The sequence below is a fragment of the Ochlerotatus camptorhynchus genome, unplaced genomic scaffold, assembly GCF_037179485.1.
Source record: "Ochlerotatus camptorhynchus isolate MF236.1 unplaced genomic scaffold, CSIRO-AGI_Acam_v1.1 ptg000062l, whole genome shotgun sequence".
NCBI lineage: Eukaryota > Metazoa > Arthropoda > Insecta > Diptera > Culicidae > Ochlerotatus > Ochlerotatus camptorhynchus.
Genome location: NW_027040552.1, coordinates 4,909,726 through 4,925,051, shown reverse-complemented (window position 1 = coordinate 4,925,051; position 15,326 = coordinate 4,909,726). Strand labels below are relative to the sequence as shown.

Genomic DNA, 15,326 nt, shown 5'->3' with positions numbered 1-15,326 from the left:
TTCGTCTGAAGCGCCATCTGCTGGTGAATAGCGCAATCTTCAAGTGCTTTGCGACGCGCCAATTTGAAATAATTCTGGCAATAGCTGAACCCAGTGTACTTCGAGCTTTCCTTTGCCTACCCTTCGGCGCATTTGCATAGCTGTAGTACTTACACCATCGGCCAGAAATTTTCGACCATGGCTTGTAAAAAGTGCCAGAAGACCGTTTCCGAAAAGGAACGCATTTTTTGTCGTGGATTCTGCGGTGATACTTTTCACATCATTTGCGCCAAGGTTGAACTGGAGCTTCTTGACCAGCTGGGACTGTACGAGAAAAACGTGTTCTGGATGTGCGATCACTGTTCCGAGCTTTTCACTAACGGTCATTTCCGCAACATCGTCAGCCGGGACAGCGCGCAGAGCTCTTTAAAACCGGAAGCTGTCGATTCGATGAAGGCGGACATTGATAAATTGAATTCGGCAGTGGCCGCCCATCCGCTTCGACATCGACATTGTATTGGCCTAGATCGGATCGTCTCAACTCTAATCGTAACACCCCAAAGCGTCGTCGGACCTCGATTAACTCGAACGATAAACCGATTCTCAGCGGCACGAAACCACCCAGTGAGTCGATTAAAACAGTTAACCAAAATGCGGATAAGGTGTGGGTATATTTATCGGCGTTTCACCCCAGTACCACGAACGAAGATATTGCGTCACTCGTTCGTGACTGTCTGGTACTGGACCCTAGTGAAACACCAATGGTGGCCAAACTGGTACCCAAAGGTAGAGATCCAACAACGCTGAACTTCGTATCGTTCAAAATTGGCGTCAAGAAAGAACTGCGTGACCTGGCACTTTCTTGCGACTCTTGGCCTGAGAGTATCCAGTTCCGTGAGTTCGAAGATTCACGAAGCTTGAAAATCACCCAATTGACGAATGCTGCCCCTATGGAGTGACAGCTTATACTTCCAGAAATTCAACCGAGACGCACCGTAGAAAGTCTGATGGAAGCTCCCAATCGCCCCAACCCAGTCCGGCATATCGCAGCCTCCGTTCATCACAGCCGTCTCGGTGCTGTGGTTGGTGGTGGAAAGGGAGTCTTCCACCATGCTTGCACAGGCAAGTACTGTTTTGATTCGAGCTTTTCGTTGCGTGACGAGTTTTCCCGCACCCAGGTTATCATTAGCTGTCCGGACCATGATGAAGTGAATCCTGTTGCTGCTGCACTTCGGACAAGTAGACGCATCGCAGGAACGAACGATGAGTATTTTCAACCGGGACGCACCGTAGAAAGCACTTGGGAAGTCCTCGGTTCCTCTAACTCAGTCGTGCCGATTCCTGCCAGCGTACATCAATGTCGTCCCGGCCCTGAGCTTAGATGTGGATCGAGGGTCTTCCAACTTGCTATGTCAGGCAAGTACAAATATTATTCTGAACATTCACTGCCTGATGCCGAGTCGAATTTCAGCACTCTGGATGTCACCGAGGAAATGCTTCTACTCCTGTTAATTGGAACCTGGGACGCGCTGTAGAAAGCATTGTGGAAGCCCCCAATCCCTCTGACCCAGTTCTGCCATCTGCCGCCTCCGATCTTCATAGTCGTTCCGGGCCTGTGGTTGGATGTGGAGAGGGGGTCTTCCAACCTACTCACTACGGCGAGTATCCACTTGTTCATGTCCATTCGCCACCTGATATTTCCATGACTTCCAGGGAAAACGCCTTACCTCGTGCGACCACCGACCGTAGTAAACACGACGTCATTTTCTACTACCAAAACGTAGGCGGAATGTTTTCTGGTGTTCTTGACTACCACCTAGCTGTATGGGACCGGTGCTACGATGTCATCGTTTTTGTCGAGACTTGGCTCGATTCTCGAACGCTTTCCATCCAGGTGTTCGGATCCGAATACGAGGTTTTCCGCTGTGACAGAAATCCGAAAAACAGTCGGAAATCTACTGGAGGTGGTGTTCTCGTGGCAGTTCGTTCCGGGTTAAAGGCGAGAGCTATTGAAAACGTCTTGTGGAACTGTGTGGAACAAGTTTGGGTGGCCGTAGAACTGAGCGATCGCACACTGTACCTATGTGCGGTGTATATTGCACCTGACCGGGTTCGTGACAACGAACTTATCGATACCCATTGCCGGTCCGTTTTCACCATAATGGAGAGTGCGACACCAACTGATGAGATAATCGTTCTGGGCGACTTCAATCTACCCGGTGTTTTCTGGAAACCATCTTACAGCGGCTTTCTCTACCCAGACCCTGTACACTCTGTATTTCATACAGGATCAGTTAGCCTTCTCGACTGCTATAGTACAGCAACACTATCTCAAATAAACCACGTAGTCAATGAAAACAACCGTAGCCTGGACCTCTGCTTCGTTAGCGTTCAGGACACCGCTCCTTTCATCTCCACGGCACCTTCTCCACTAGTAAAGCAAGTACATCATCACCCTCCCTTGGTTGTCACTGTTGCTGACAATCACGATCGGGTCTTTGACGACATTTCCACGACCGTGTCATACGATTTCCGGAAAGCCGATCACCGTAGTATCGTCAACGTGCTATCTAGTTTAGATTGGGAGAGCATCCTAGATCCTGATAATGTTGAAACCGCTGCGCAAACATTTTCACATGTCTTGGCTTATGTCATTGACAGGCACGTTCCGAAAAGAGTTCACCGTAAAATTTCTCATCCTCCCTGGCAGACGAGTGAACTGCGTAGGTTGAAGTCGACCAAGAGAGCCGCATTAAGAAAATTCACTAAGTATCGTACGCTTTCGCTGAAACGTCACTACGTTAGGCTCAATTATGAGTTCAAGCGAGTTAGCCGTCGATGCTATTCGCGATATCAACGAGGGATTCAGAGGAAACTCAAGTCGCACCCGAAGTCATTCTGGAATTACGTAAATGAGCAGCGCAAGGAATCCGGCCTACCTTCTTCAATGGTGTTGAATGGAGCAGTTGCATCCACTTCTCAGCAGATCTGTCGCTTGTTTTCTGAGAAGTTCGCCAGTGTTTTCACGAATGAGGGATTAACTGACGAACACGTTACCCTAGCAGCTAGTAATGTTCCACTGTACGGTCAAACACTGGGTGCGATGGATGTCAACGTCGAGATGATTTCCACTGCCGCATCACAACTCAAGTCGTCCTTCAATCCAGGACCCGATGGCGTTCCATCCGTATTCCTGAAAAAGCATATCGCCAGCTTGCTGATGCGCATGCTTCACCTATTTCGATTGTCCATCTCGAGTGGTACATTTCCATCTTGTTGGAAATTCGCACATATGTTTCCTATCCACAAAAAGGGCAGCAAACGGGATGTGGACAATTATCGTGGAATTACGTCGTTGAGCGCAGTTTCGAAGTTATTCGAGTTAGTCATCATGGAGCCTCTACTCTCTCATTGTAAGCAGTATCTAAGTGGTGATCAACACGGCTTCACTTCCGGTCGTACAAACTTCCACAAATCTACTGTGTTTGACATCGTATCTTACGGAAAGCATGGCAGAGAGGACTCAAACAGACGTCATATACACCGACTTGTCAGCTGCCTTCGATAAGCTAAACCATGCCATCGCGATTGCCAAGTTGCATAGACTTGGGGTCAGCGGCAACCTCTTGCGATGGTTTCGTTCATATCTCACTGATCGGCAACTGATGGTTGCCATTGGTGACAACCGGTCCAATATATATCTAGCTACGTCAGGAATACCTCAAGGAAGTCACCTGGGACCTTTGATTTTCTTACTCTACTTCAATGACGTGAACTTGGTCATCGAAGGCCCACGACTATCGTATGCAGACGATCTTAAAATCTACCTACGAATCCACTCGATTGATGACTGTCACTTCCTTCAACGTCAGTTCGAAGCCTTTGCCAGCTGGTGTAATTTGAACCGAATGGTGGTTAACCCCACTAAGTGTTCAGTGATCACTTTTACTCGGAAGAAAGAACCAATCACATTTGAATACAAACTTATCGGCACTGTAATCGACCGTGTGAACCATGTGAAAGATCTGGGTGTTATTCTAGATTCTCAACTTACGTACAAGCAGCACATCTCGTACGTTGTCGACAAGGCGTCTAGGACGTTGGGATTTATCTTCAGGATAGCAAAGAATTTCTCCGATATCTACTGTTTGAAGTCACTGTACTGTTCCTTAGTGCGATCCATTCTGGAATATTGTTCTGTGGTCTGGAGTCCAAACTACAACAATGGTGCTGAGAGAGTTGAGTCCGTTCAACGCCGTTTTCTTCGATTCGCTCTGCGGAAGCTGCCTTGGAGAGACCCATTTCATCTGCCCAGCTATGAAAGTCGTTGCCAGCTGATTGATCTGGAGCCTCTCCGAACTAGAAGAGACACCTCTAGGGCCCTGTTCATTGCGGACACTTTACAAGGTAGAATTGATTGCAGTGCAATCTTGGGGCAAGTCAACATTAACGTCCAACCCCGTGCGCTACGTAACAACGTTATGCTGAGATTGCCACTTCAGCGCACAAACTATGGCATAAACGGTGCAATAGGTGGGCTGCAACGAGTGTTCAATCGAGTCTCGGGCATCTTCGATTTCCATATGCCTCGACAGCTGCTACGAAGATACTTCTCATCGTTCTTTTCTGGCACAGTTAACCGTGAATGATTGTGTGTTTTATTTATGTATTTTATTCTTAGTTTTTATTTTTTGATTTGATTTTTACCTATATAAGTTACTTAAATCATCATTGGGGCTTTACACAGCCTGTTGATGCAGACAAATAAATAAGAAATAAATAAATAAGTACAACGATTTGGGAAAACTTAATGATATGATATTGCCGCTATGGAATTAGCACTTAGCTTCAGGTCTCTACAAGTAAGAACCCTTAAGCTGGGTTTAGACAATTCAATTGATCAAGTCAGTTGAATTCAACTGCCTTGAACGCGAATTGAACGTGTAAACCATGCCATTCAACTGACTTGATCAACTCACTTGAATTGAAAAAAAGTTGAACTAGGCTCAACTTTTCTAGCCAATTGAATTCAACTGGGTTGATCATTTGACTTGCCTAGTCTAAACTCAGCTTTACTGAGGCTTTGCGGCACGTCAAGCCGGCCAGTTCAGTGCAAGGGTAAAATTGCGAATCTGAGAAGTTAAAAGGAAAATATTTGTCGACACTCTACGATGCACTTGCAACAATTCGCCCCACATCGGTAGACTCAGAGAGAGCGTTCTCTGTGTCTGGAAACTTCGCTACTAAGGCTCTGAACCATTTGGTGGATCATTTTAACTTTTGGTTAAAATTTGACAGATGGAAAGTTATCGATTAACCCTGCTATCTGAGCATGGTTATTTCTGACAAACAAGAAGTTAAATTTTGACAACCGTGGCTCGAAAACCGGTCGATCGACAGCACAGGGATTTTCGAACATAGAAAATAACTTTCGAAATGTCACTTTTAACCACGAGTTAATTTTACCTCGGCAAATGGTTCACAGCCTAAAATGCACTACAGCATGTCAGATGACACATTGAACATACTTTGCTTTTTGAAATCATGCATCCCCGTTAAGTTATCGTCATAATTGAAACTCTCCTGAGAACACATTTGATTTTTTTTATAACAGTTGCAGTCGGACTCGGATTCGGGGTCGCTATTTTTTCTGCAACTCCGACTCCTTATGCTAACAAATGCGTATGAGACTTCGACTCATACTGCACAGCCCTGCACTTTTGGTGTCGCGTAGCAGTTTTTGTCAACGGTAGACGTTCTCTGCACATGGCTCACACTGCGCAAACCCGTCAAAATCTCACACTTACAGTCGAACGCATTAATTAGTGTGAAACGTAAACATTTTCGACTCTGTCTGCGGGAAGAGAAATTCAGCGGTAGCGAAATATGAGCAAAGCTGTATTTTGGGACAATACATAAAGCTCTACAGAACAGTAAACTGTAACCTAATCCATAAGGTGTAATGAAAAAGTAGTGACCAACTTATTTCCCCCATACCACTGCGTCCTAGCAAGAAGTACGGTCGACTTGTTTCGCGCTCCGTTGTTTTGGAAGTTTTCTCGGTATTCGCTTGATATAAATTATCAGTTTTTTCTCACTAAGTGACTCCTGGCATAGTTCCCGGTAAATTGATCGAAAAGTGAGTTTTTTTTTAAGTAGAAAGTGTCATTTTCGGAACGATTAATCCGTGCTATTGGTAATTCGCAAACCAATTTGGGCATCATCGTTGCGTGGTCACGCATACGCGCTCACGCATAGCCGCTCACGTATCATCATCATCGAGTGTGAGCACCCGTTTCTACATCTACATCGTTCATCAATCATCGTGCGCCTGTGTGCGCTGAGTACCGAGCCTCGATCAAGTGCACCACAACGAAGGTCATCCACGCAGCGCGTCTCTTCCAGCCATCTGTGTAAACGCCTACACATATAACGCTCAGTGGTAGTAGTATAGGATTATCAGATAAGTTTTTGTTTTTTTTTTGTTTCTTTTCCTCCCCCATTAGTTAAATTTTCATTTTGTATTTCTGTGTTTGTAGTGTTTTCTGTGTATTGTGTCTGTGCGTTCAGTGGGAGAGCGTTTTGCGCTCCCACTAGTTGAACAAAATGGATGTTTTGTCAGAAGACGACATGGATGACCATTCATCTAAGAAAAATGATGATGTCATCCCTGGTTCGTCGTCTCAGTCTGTCAATGGGCAGGCTGAGAAAAACTCCAGATTGCGGGCCTACCTGAATGACTCGACTGGCCCATGGGTTGTCTATTTTCAGCCCAAAAACAAACCCTTGAATGTTGTTCAGATATCTGATGATCTGACAAAGCGATTCTCTGCCGTGACCGAAATAACGAAGGTTAGGCACAACAAACTTCGTGTGACCGTCGCTAACCTGAAACAGGCTAATGAAATTGCTGTTTCCCAGTTTTTCACACTGGAATATAGGGTGTACATTCCAGCCTCTGATGTGGAGATCGAAGGCGTGGTCACTGAGGCGAGCCTGAACCCCGAGATACTGGAGAAGCAAGCGGTTGGCCGATTCAAGAACCCCTTGCTTCCTCCGGTAAAGATACTGGCCGTTCATAGAATGAAGTCAGTATCGCTCAGCGAGGGTAAAAAGAGTTTTACCCCCACAGACTCGTTTCGGGTGACCTTTTCTGGATCTGCCCTTCCTCAATACATCGAGCTGGGAAAACTTCGTCTTCCTGTGCGGTTGTTTGTACCTCGGGTCATGAACTGCCAGCATTGTAAGCGGTTGGGACATACGGCCTCCCACTGCGGCAACAAGGCACGCTGCTCCACATGCGGGGAGAAACATGAGGATGGCGCCTGCGCAGCTACTGCACCAAAATGCGTGTACTGCAACGGAACTCCTCCTCATGCTCTCTCGTCGTGCCCGGCGTACAAACAGCTCGGGGACAAAATGAAACGCTCCCTTAAGGAACGTTCCAGGCGGTCTTTTGCAGAAATGCTTAAGACAGCCAAGCCATCGACCAACGAAACAAATCCCTTCGCTCTTTTGTCAGATGACGAGTCTGGCTCTGACTTGGCTGAGGAGGGAGTTTCTTTCAGTTTTCCGGAAGGTTCTGCCCGGAAACGAAAACGCATCCGTTCGCGGAAAGTTGCAGATCAAGAACCCCAAATCAGCTTGCCCAAATCAAGGAGTGGTGGAAAAAAGGAGACTTCTACTCCTCCTGGATTCCGCAGAACTGATTATACCCAGGATTTTCCACCTCTTCCGGGGACATCCAAAACCCCTGATGCCCCAATTTTAAGAACAGAAACCCCTTCTTCATCTGATGACATTGTGGACGGTATTCTCAAATACCTCAACATTTCTGATCCTCTGAAAAGCATTGTCCTCACATTGCTTCCGACTGTGAAATCCTTCTTGAAGCAATTGACTTCAAAATGGCCCCTTCTTGCAGCTATCATCTCCTTCGATGGATAATTTTCCAAACGAGGTCGGGGATTTGATCACTGTTCTACAGTGGAATTGTCGAAGTCTTATTCCGAAATTAGATTCGTTCAAGTATTTAGTCCATAACAATAATTGCGATGCATTTGCCCTCTGTGAAACATGGCTCTCTTCAGAAATTGATCTCCCTTTTTTTGATTTTAACATTATTCGATTGGATCGTGAGGATTCACGTGGAGGAGGGGTACTTTTGGGGATCAAAAAGTGCCATTCCTTCTATAGAGTGAATCTTCCCGAATTCCCCGGTATTGAAGTTGTCGCATGTCAGGCTACCATTAAAGGTAAGAGCCTTTGTATTGCTTCTGTATATATTGCTCCTAGAGTCTCTGTTAATCGCAAACAACTTTTCGACATATGTGCGGTACTTCCCGCTCCATGGTTGATCATGGGAGATTTTAACTCCCACGGTACAGGCTGGGGGGAGCTGTACGATGATAACCGTTCTACTTTGATTTATGATCTCTGCGACAACTTCAACATGACAATACTTAACAATGGAGAAGTAACACGTTTGGCTGGTCCATCCTCGAATGGTAGCAGATTAGACCTCACCTTTTGCTCTAATTCACTATCGTTGGATTGCACTTGGCATGTAATCCAGGATCCGCACGGTAGTGATCATCTGCCGATCAAAATTTCGATTGCCAGTGGGTTCAACTCGTCAGAATCCGTTAACGTCGCGTATGATCTAACCCGTAACATTGATTGGACTAAGTTCCAATCCGCGATAGACGATACAGTATCGTCAGTGGAAGAGCTTCCGCCGTTGGAGGAATATAATTTCCTCTCTAATCTCATCGTCGACAGCGCACTTCAAGCTCAAACACGACCGGTGCCGCGATCGTCTATTCATAAGAAAACACCATCGCTCTGGTGGGATCAACAATGCACGGAGGTTTACCGTAAAAAGTCCGACGCGTTTAAACTTTTTCGGAAACGCGGAACACGCGAGCATTTCGACGCATACACATCTCTTGAACGCGAACTCAAGAGCCTCATCAAGGCCAAAAAACGGGGTTACTGGCGGCAGTTTGTAGACGGATTGTCGCGCGAAACGTCTATGAATACGCTTTGGAGTACGGCGCGAAGAATGCGTAACCGGTCTACTAACAACGAAAGCGAGGAATGCTCGGATCAATGGATTCTTAAATTCGCGCGAAAAGTGTGTCCGGATTCCGCGCCGTCGCAGTTGATTCCTCGCGAAACCGCGAATTCGGTAGACGAAATCAGTCACCCTTTTTCAATGGTGGAACTTTCCCTCGCTCTCCTTTCGTGTGGCAATTCTGCCCCGGGATCTGATAGAATCAAGTTCAACTTGCTGAAAAACCTCCCAGACGTCGCTAAGAGACGCATGTTGAACTTGTACAATCAGTTCTTGGAGCTCAATATTGTTCCCGACGATTGGAGACGAGTGAGGGTGATAGCCATTAAAAAGCCTGATAAACCCGCGTCGGATCACAATTCGTATCGGCCCATCGCGATGCTGTCGTGTATTCGGAAATTGATGGAGAAAATGATCCTTTTTCGCCTCGACAAATGGGTTGAGACGAACCACCTTCTTTCAGATACTCAATTTGGTTTCCGTAGGGGTAAGGGAACGAACGACTGTCTCGCGTTGCTTTCCTCGGAAATTCAGTTGGCTTTTGCTAAGAAAGAGCAAATGGCTTCTGTGTTCTTGGATATCAAGGGGGCTTTTGATTCAGTATCCGTTGAAGTTCTTTCAGAGAAACTCCACGCTAGTGGATTGTCTCCATTAATGAATAATTTTTTGTACAATTTGCTGTCAGAAAAACATATGAGCTTTTCTCATGGAAACTCTACAGCTTTTCGATTTAGCTACATGGGTCTCCCCCAAGGCTCATGTTTAAGCCCCCTTTTGTACAATTTCTACGTTAGAGAAATTGATGTCTGTCTTAGTGACAATTGCACGTTGAGACAACTTGCAGATGACGGCGTAGTGTCTATCACAGGGCCAAAAGAGGTTGACCTGCAAGGACCCTTACAGGATACCTTGGACAATTTGTCTACTTGGGCAATTCAGCTAGGTATCGAATTCTCCACGGAGAAAACTGAGTTGGTCGTTTTTTCTAGGAAGCATAGCCCAGCACAACCGAAGCTTCAACTTTTGGGTAAACCGATCACTCATTCCATGTCTTTTAAATATCTCGGGGTCTGGTTCGATTCCAAATGCACCTGGAGATCCCACATTGAGTATCTGAGAAGAAAATGCCAACTAAGGATCAATTTCCTTCGATCAATTACCGGAACGTGGTGGGGAGCCCATCCACAAGATCTTCTGACGTTGTACCGGACAACGATTTTATCGGTTTTAGAGTACGGTAGTTTTTGCTTCCAGTCGGCAGCTAAAACGCACATCATCAAGCTGGAACGGATCCAGTATCGTTGTCTTCGTATCGCGTTAGGATGCATGCACTCGACTCATACTATGAGTCTCGAAGTGCTGGCGGGCATGTTGCCACTATCCGTCCGTTTTTCAGAGTTATCTCTGAGGCTCCTCACCCGTTGCGAAGTAATGAACCCACTGGTGATCGAAAATTTTGAGAAGCTTCTGGAGCTAAATCCTCAAACATGTTTTATGACTTTATACTACCTATATTTAACACAGGATGTCAGCCCTTCAAGAAATATTCCCAATCGTGTAATCTTCTCCGATTTCGGCAATCCAGTGAATTTTGATTTATCTATGACACAGGAAATCCGCGGAATTCCAGAGCATCATCGTCCTATGATTGCTCCGTCATTATACGCTGCAAAGTTTGGCCATATTGATTCTGCAAGAACGTTTTTCACAGATGGATCTCTAATAGAGGAGTCCGCTGGTTTTGGTGTATTTAATGAATTTCATAGCGCCTCTCGAAAACTTGAAGCTCCTTGTTCTGTGTATGTGGCTGAACTGGCAGCAATTCACTACACTTTGGAAACTATTGCTTCACTTCTTCCAGCCCACTACTTTATTTTTACGGATAGTCTCAGTTCTGTCGAGGCTATCCGTTCCATTAGGCCGGTAAAGCACTTCTCGTATTTTCTCTTGAAAATACGAGAACTGCTTAGTGCTTTATCCGTGCGCTCTTTCATCATCACCTTCGCGTGGGTCCCTTCGCATTGCTCAATTTTGGGCAATGAGAAGGCGGATTCACTTGCGAAGGTGGGCGCTATGGAAGGCGACATTTATGATCGACAGATCGCCTATAGTGAATTTTTCTCTGTTTATCGTCAGCAGTCGCTCGTTAGCTGGCAACATCAATGGAGTGAAGGGAGCTTGGGACGATGGCTACATTCAATTATCCCTAAGGTGTCGAAGTTTGCATGGTTCAAAGGGTTGGACTTGAGTCGAGACTTCATACGCGTGATGTCTCGTCTCATGTCCAATCACTATTGTCTAAACGCTCACTTGTTCCGTGTGGGGTTGGGAGACAGCAATCTCTGTGAATGTGGACAAGGTTACCAGGACGCTGATCACATCCTTTGGTCTTGTGTGGAGTATCGTGGAGTCAGATCACATTTTTATGATTCCCTTCGGGCTCGAGGTAGACAACCTAATGTTCCAGTTCGGGATATTTTGGCTAGACGCGATCTGGAGTTTATGAAACTCATATATGTTTACTTTAAGGATATTAACCTTAGATTGTAAGTTTGATTAACCTTGTGTTTAGTTTGTATTTTGTACGTGTGGGTTTTTTTTTTCAATGTTTGTTTTCAAGATGAATAGAAATAATTTCATGCTTTAGGATTAATTAAATAGTTGTATCGTAAACCACATTTCAAACCTCCTTCTTCCCTTTTCCCATCCAAAAAATTGTAAATCTCCACTAACCTCGAGACAACCGCGAGTACTCGGTCCAGTTCCTTTAACTTTAAATTTAAGACAGTAATAATGTATAACGCAAAGGATAACTCGGCTCTGTAAAGTTTATTCGATTGAGCCTGTACAAATAAAGTAATTATATAAAAAAAAAAAAAACTTATTTCTCGAATAGGTATTGCAGAAAGACCATCGGGAACAAGTGTTTGAAAATGCCGCTTAAATACACAGTAAGTAAACAGGTCAATTTCAACCACTCAAAACGCATTAGCTTAAAACAGTTTGAATCATTGTTCTAAATTTAGGCATAGCCAAAATACAATGTGTGAACATAATCATTCATTCATGGTTTACGAAATCGTAATGCGCTGAATCTAGTGCAACACGTGTGTGTGTGTGTGTGTGTGTACAGATAACTTAACATTTTAATTTAATCCTATCTCTTCCATCGCAGCCCAGACCAACCATTCTTCCTGCCGTTGATTTCGATGCCTCAGCGGATGCCACCGCCTTGCGTGCAGCCATGAAGGGATTCGGAACGGACGAACAGACTATCATAAGCATTCTTTGTGCTCGTTCTAACTCGCAGCGTCAAACAATTGCTACCAAGTTTAACGAAGAACTTGGCCGTGATCTTCTAAATGATCTGAAATCAGAGCTTTCCGGTAATTTGGGAAATCTAATCCGCGGACTGATGTTGCCACCGATGAACTACCTGTGTGACCAACTGTTCAAAGCGATGGACGGATTTGGTACAAACGAATGCACGCTCATTGAAATACTGTGCTCGCAAGAGAGTCAGCAATTGCAACTAAAGGGTGTCCACGATGAAATTGCCACACACAAAATTGATTCGCAAAATTCGAGTTTTCATCCGATTGCCATCAAATTTTCAGGGATTGAGAAATAACTATTAAACTTCATTTTACCATTTTACTCGTATTTTATTTACAGTCCATACGCAAATGCCCGCACCTTGGCCTTAACCCCGGCCATAAGATTCTGCACAACCTGTGAATCAACCGTTTTTTGCATGTAAACCCATACTTTCTTCAGTTCCTCGACTGTCTTCACTACCTTAGGTCGTTTAAGAAGGTGCTGCTTCATAATCGCCCAGTACTTCTCGATGGGGCGGAGCTCCGGAGTGTTGGGAGGGTTGAACATTTTCGGCACGAAATTGACCTTATTGTCCGCATACCACTTCAGCACGTCCTTGGAGTAGTGGCATGAGGCCAAATCCGGCCAGAAGATTGTTGGGACGTTGTGGGCCTTCAGGAGAGGAAGCAGCCGCTTCTGGAGGCACTCTTTTATGTACACCTGTCCGTTCATCGTGTCCTGGGTCACGAAAGGTGCACTCCGCTTCCCGCACGTGCAGATGGCTTGCCAAACCAGGAATTTCTTCGCAAATTTGGACATCTTCTGAGTGCGGACATGCTCTGGAACGCTGAACTTATCCTTGGCCGTGAAAAACAGGTTGCCGGATATCTGTTTGAAGTCGGCCTTCACATATGTTTCGTCGTCCATGATGCAGCATTCAACTTTCGTCAGCATGTTGAAGTACAACTTCCTGGCACGGGTTTTGGCGGACTTGTTCTGCTTCTCGTCGCGATTAGGGGCCTTTTGTACCTTCAACGTTCGAAGCCCAGCCTTAGTTTTGGCCTTCTGGACAAAACTTCGGCTTAGGTGCAGCTTCTTAGCCACATCCCTAACGGAGGCGTTCGGATTTCGGTTGAAGGCCCCAACTACGCGGTTGTGATTTTTGGTGTTGTACGGAATACTTTTTCCTTCACTTCTGGGCTTCCGATCGGTGGTCAACCGTTCCTAGAACCGCTTAATCACTCGCGACATCGTGGAATTCGCGATTCCCAACGTTTTAGCGATGGAACAATGCGAGAGATCCTTGTTCTCGTGATGAATGCGCAAGATTTTATCACGCACGAGCTGTTCTTTCGACTCCATTTCCGCGAGTTTTGATCACAGGACTTTAAAACTTGCAGGATGTAAATAATGCACTATGAACTAAATCCACCCAAATTTTCATTAAATTCTACCCAACGGTTAAAAAGTTAGAGCAATTTCATAGTGTGGCAATTTCATCGTGGACGCCCTTTAATTGCAAAACTGTACGAAGAGATGTTTAATAGACCTCTGGTGGAGCACGTGTGCTCGGAAACATCCGGAGATTTCAGGCGATTACTCACTTTGTTGCTTACTACGACGCGTGATCCACCGCGTTCGGTTGATCGACATTTGGTAGAGCAACAAGCCAAACTGCTATACGAAGCCGGTGAAGGTAAATGGGGCACAGAGGAATCTACGTTCAGTAAGATACTTACAAAGTCAGGTTTTGAGCATTTGGAGCTATTGTTTGAGGAATACAAGAAACTGACGGATCGAGCCATCGAACAAGCATTGAAGGCCGAGCTAAGTGGAAAGTACTACGAAGCACTCAGTGCCATTGTCGAATACGTTCGCAGTCCGGCACGATTCTTTGCGAGGCGATTGTATGAAGCGATGCGTGGCTTGGGCACAGATGATGCTGCCCTAATCCGGATCATAGTTTCGCGAGCGGAAATCGATTTGGAGAATATTAAGGAGGAATTTGAACGGATGTATGGTAAAACTTTGGCAAATGCCGTAAAGGTAAGACTGTGAATGGCAATTGTAACATTATTCAAATGGATTCTTTCCTTATTATTTCAGAGTGAAACATCAGGAGATTATGAAAGGACGCTTTGTGAGCTCATCGAAAAAAAAAATAATTTAAAATCAATACTGTCAAAATAAATGTCACGTGCTAGGTGGCCCTACACAAAATGATTATGTGCACAGGATGAAATAAGGTTGCTGTCCAAAATATTATAACTTTCGTTATTCTGGATCCGTCGTTTTTTTAATAGTGGTTCAAATAGTTTCGACACACAATAATCACTAAAAAAATTTACTTTTAATGGTTCGACGTCCTTCAGGATTTCACTTGCGTTACAATGTTGCGCCAACAAACTCGGTTCATGGCTGCTTGTCTCCAGTTTCTTGAGCGTCCCAAACTTCCTAGATCCCAAACTTCCTGCTCCACTTAGTCTAACCAGAGCTAGTTTGCTGCACTCCTTTGCGTCTTGTCCCGAATTTGACGCAAACACCATTTTGTTGGGATTGTTGTCCGGCATTCTTACAACGTTGTACCCTTCCAGCTTTAGCGACTTTCTGGATACTGGGTTCACCATAGAGTTGCGACAGCCACCACACCAAAAGCGGCCCTAAGCACATGTCTTCCGAAAACTCCCAGTGCTTGCAGGTCCTCCTCCAGCATTGTCCACGTTTCGTGCTCGTAGAGAATTATCGGTCTTATTTGCGTCTTGTACGTAGTAACTGGTACACTTAGTACGGAGGAGAAGTTAACCAGACCTCAAGGTCTTGTGAAATCCTTAGTAAGCATGACTCTTGACTTAGTTTTTGCGTTTCTGCTTCACGTTTGGGCAACTGCAACGAAACAAATTTCCAGGAGGTATCGCTGGCAATTTAACTTCAGTCGTGACGTCTATCAAGTTGA

General features: G+C 45.2%; 2 protein-coding genes across 2 annotated transcripts in view; one reads left to right on the top strand and one right to left on the bottom strand.

Annotated features, from left to right (window-relative positions):
• Positions 1 to 2,911: 2,911 nt before the first annotated feature.
• LOC135696860 (WD repeat-containing protein 91) overlaps positions 2,912 to 15,326 on the bottom strand; it is a 123,768-nt gene continuing 111,353 nt past the window's right edge. Inside the window, exon 4 of the mRNA XM_065216398.1 lies at positions 2,912 to 2,921. The gene's annotated coding sequence lies outside the window, so the exon portion shown is untranslated. The remainder of the gene's footprint in view (positions 2,922 to 15,326) is intronic.
• On the top strand, positions 5,843 to 14,639 carry LOC135717545 (annexin B10-like). The gene is made up of 5 exons (XM_065239679.1): positions 5,843 to 5,919; positions 11,952 to 12,006; positions 12,231 to 12,587; positions 13,886 to 14,419; positions 14,480 to 14,639. Exons 2-5 carry the CDS (start codon positions 11,989 to 11,991, stop codon positions 14,561 to 14,563), a joined length of 993 nt encoding a protein of 330 aa, XP_065095751.1. The 5' UTR covers positions 5,843 to 5,919; positions 11,952 to 11,988; the 3' UTR covers positions 14,564 to 14,639.

Coding starts and splice junctions, on each gene's coding strand:
- LOC135717545 (XM_065239679.1), top strand. Junction 12,588..13,885: donor AAGAGAGTCAGCAATTGCAA/CTAAAGGGTGTC, acceptor CGTGGACGCCCT/TTAATTGCAAAACTGTACGA. Junction 14,420..14,479: donor CTTTGGCAAATGCCGTAAAG/GTAAGACTGTGA, acceptor TTATTATTTCAG/AGTGAAACATCAGGAGATTA.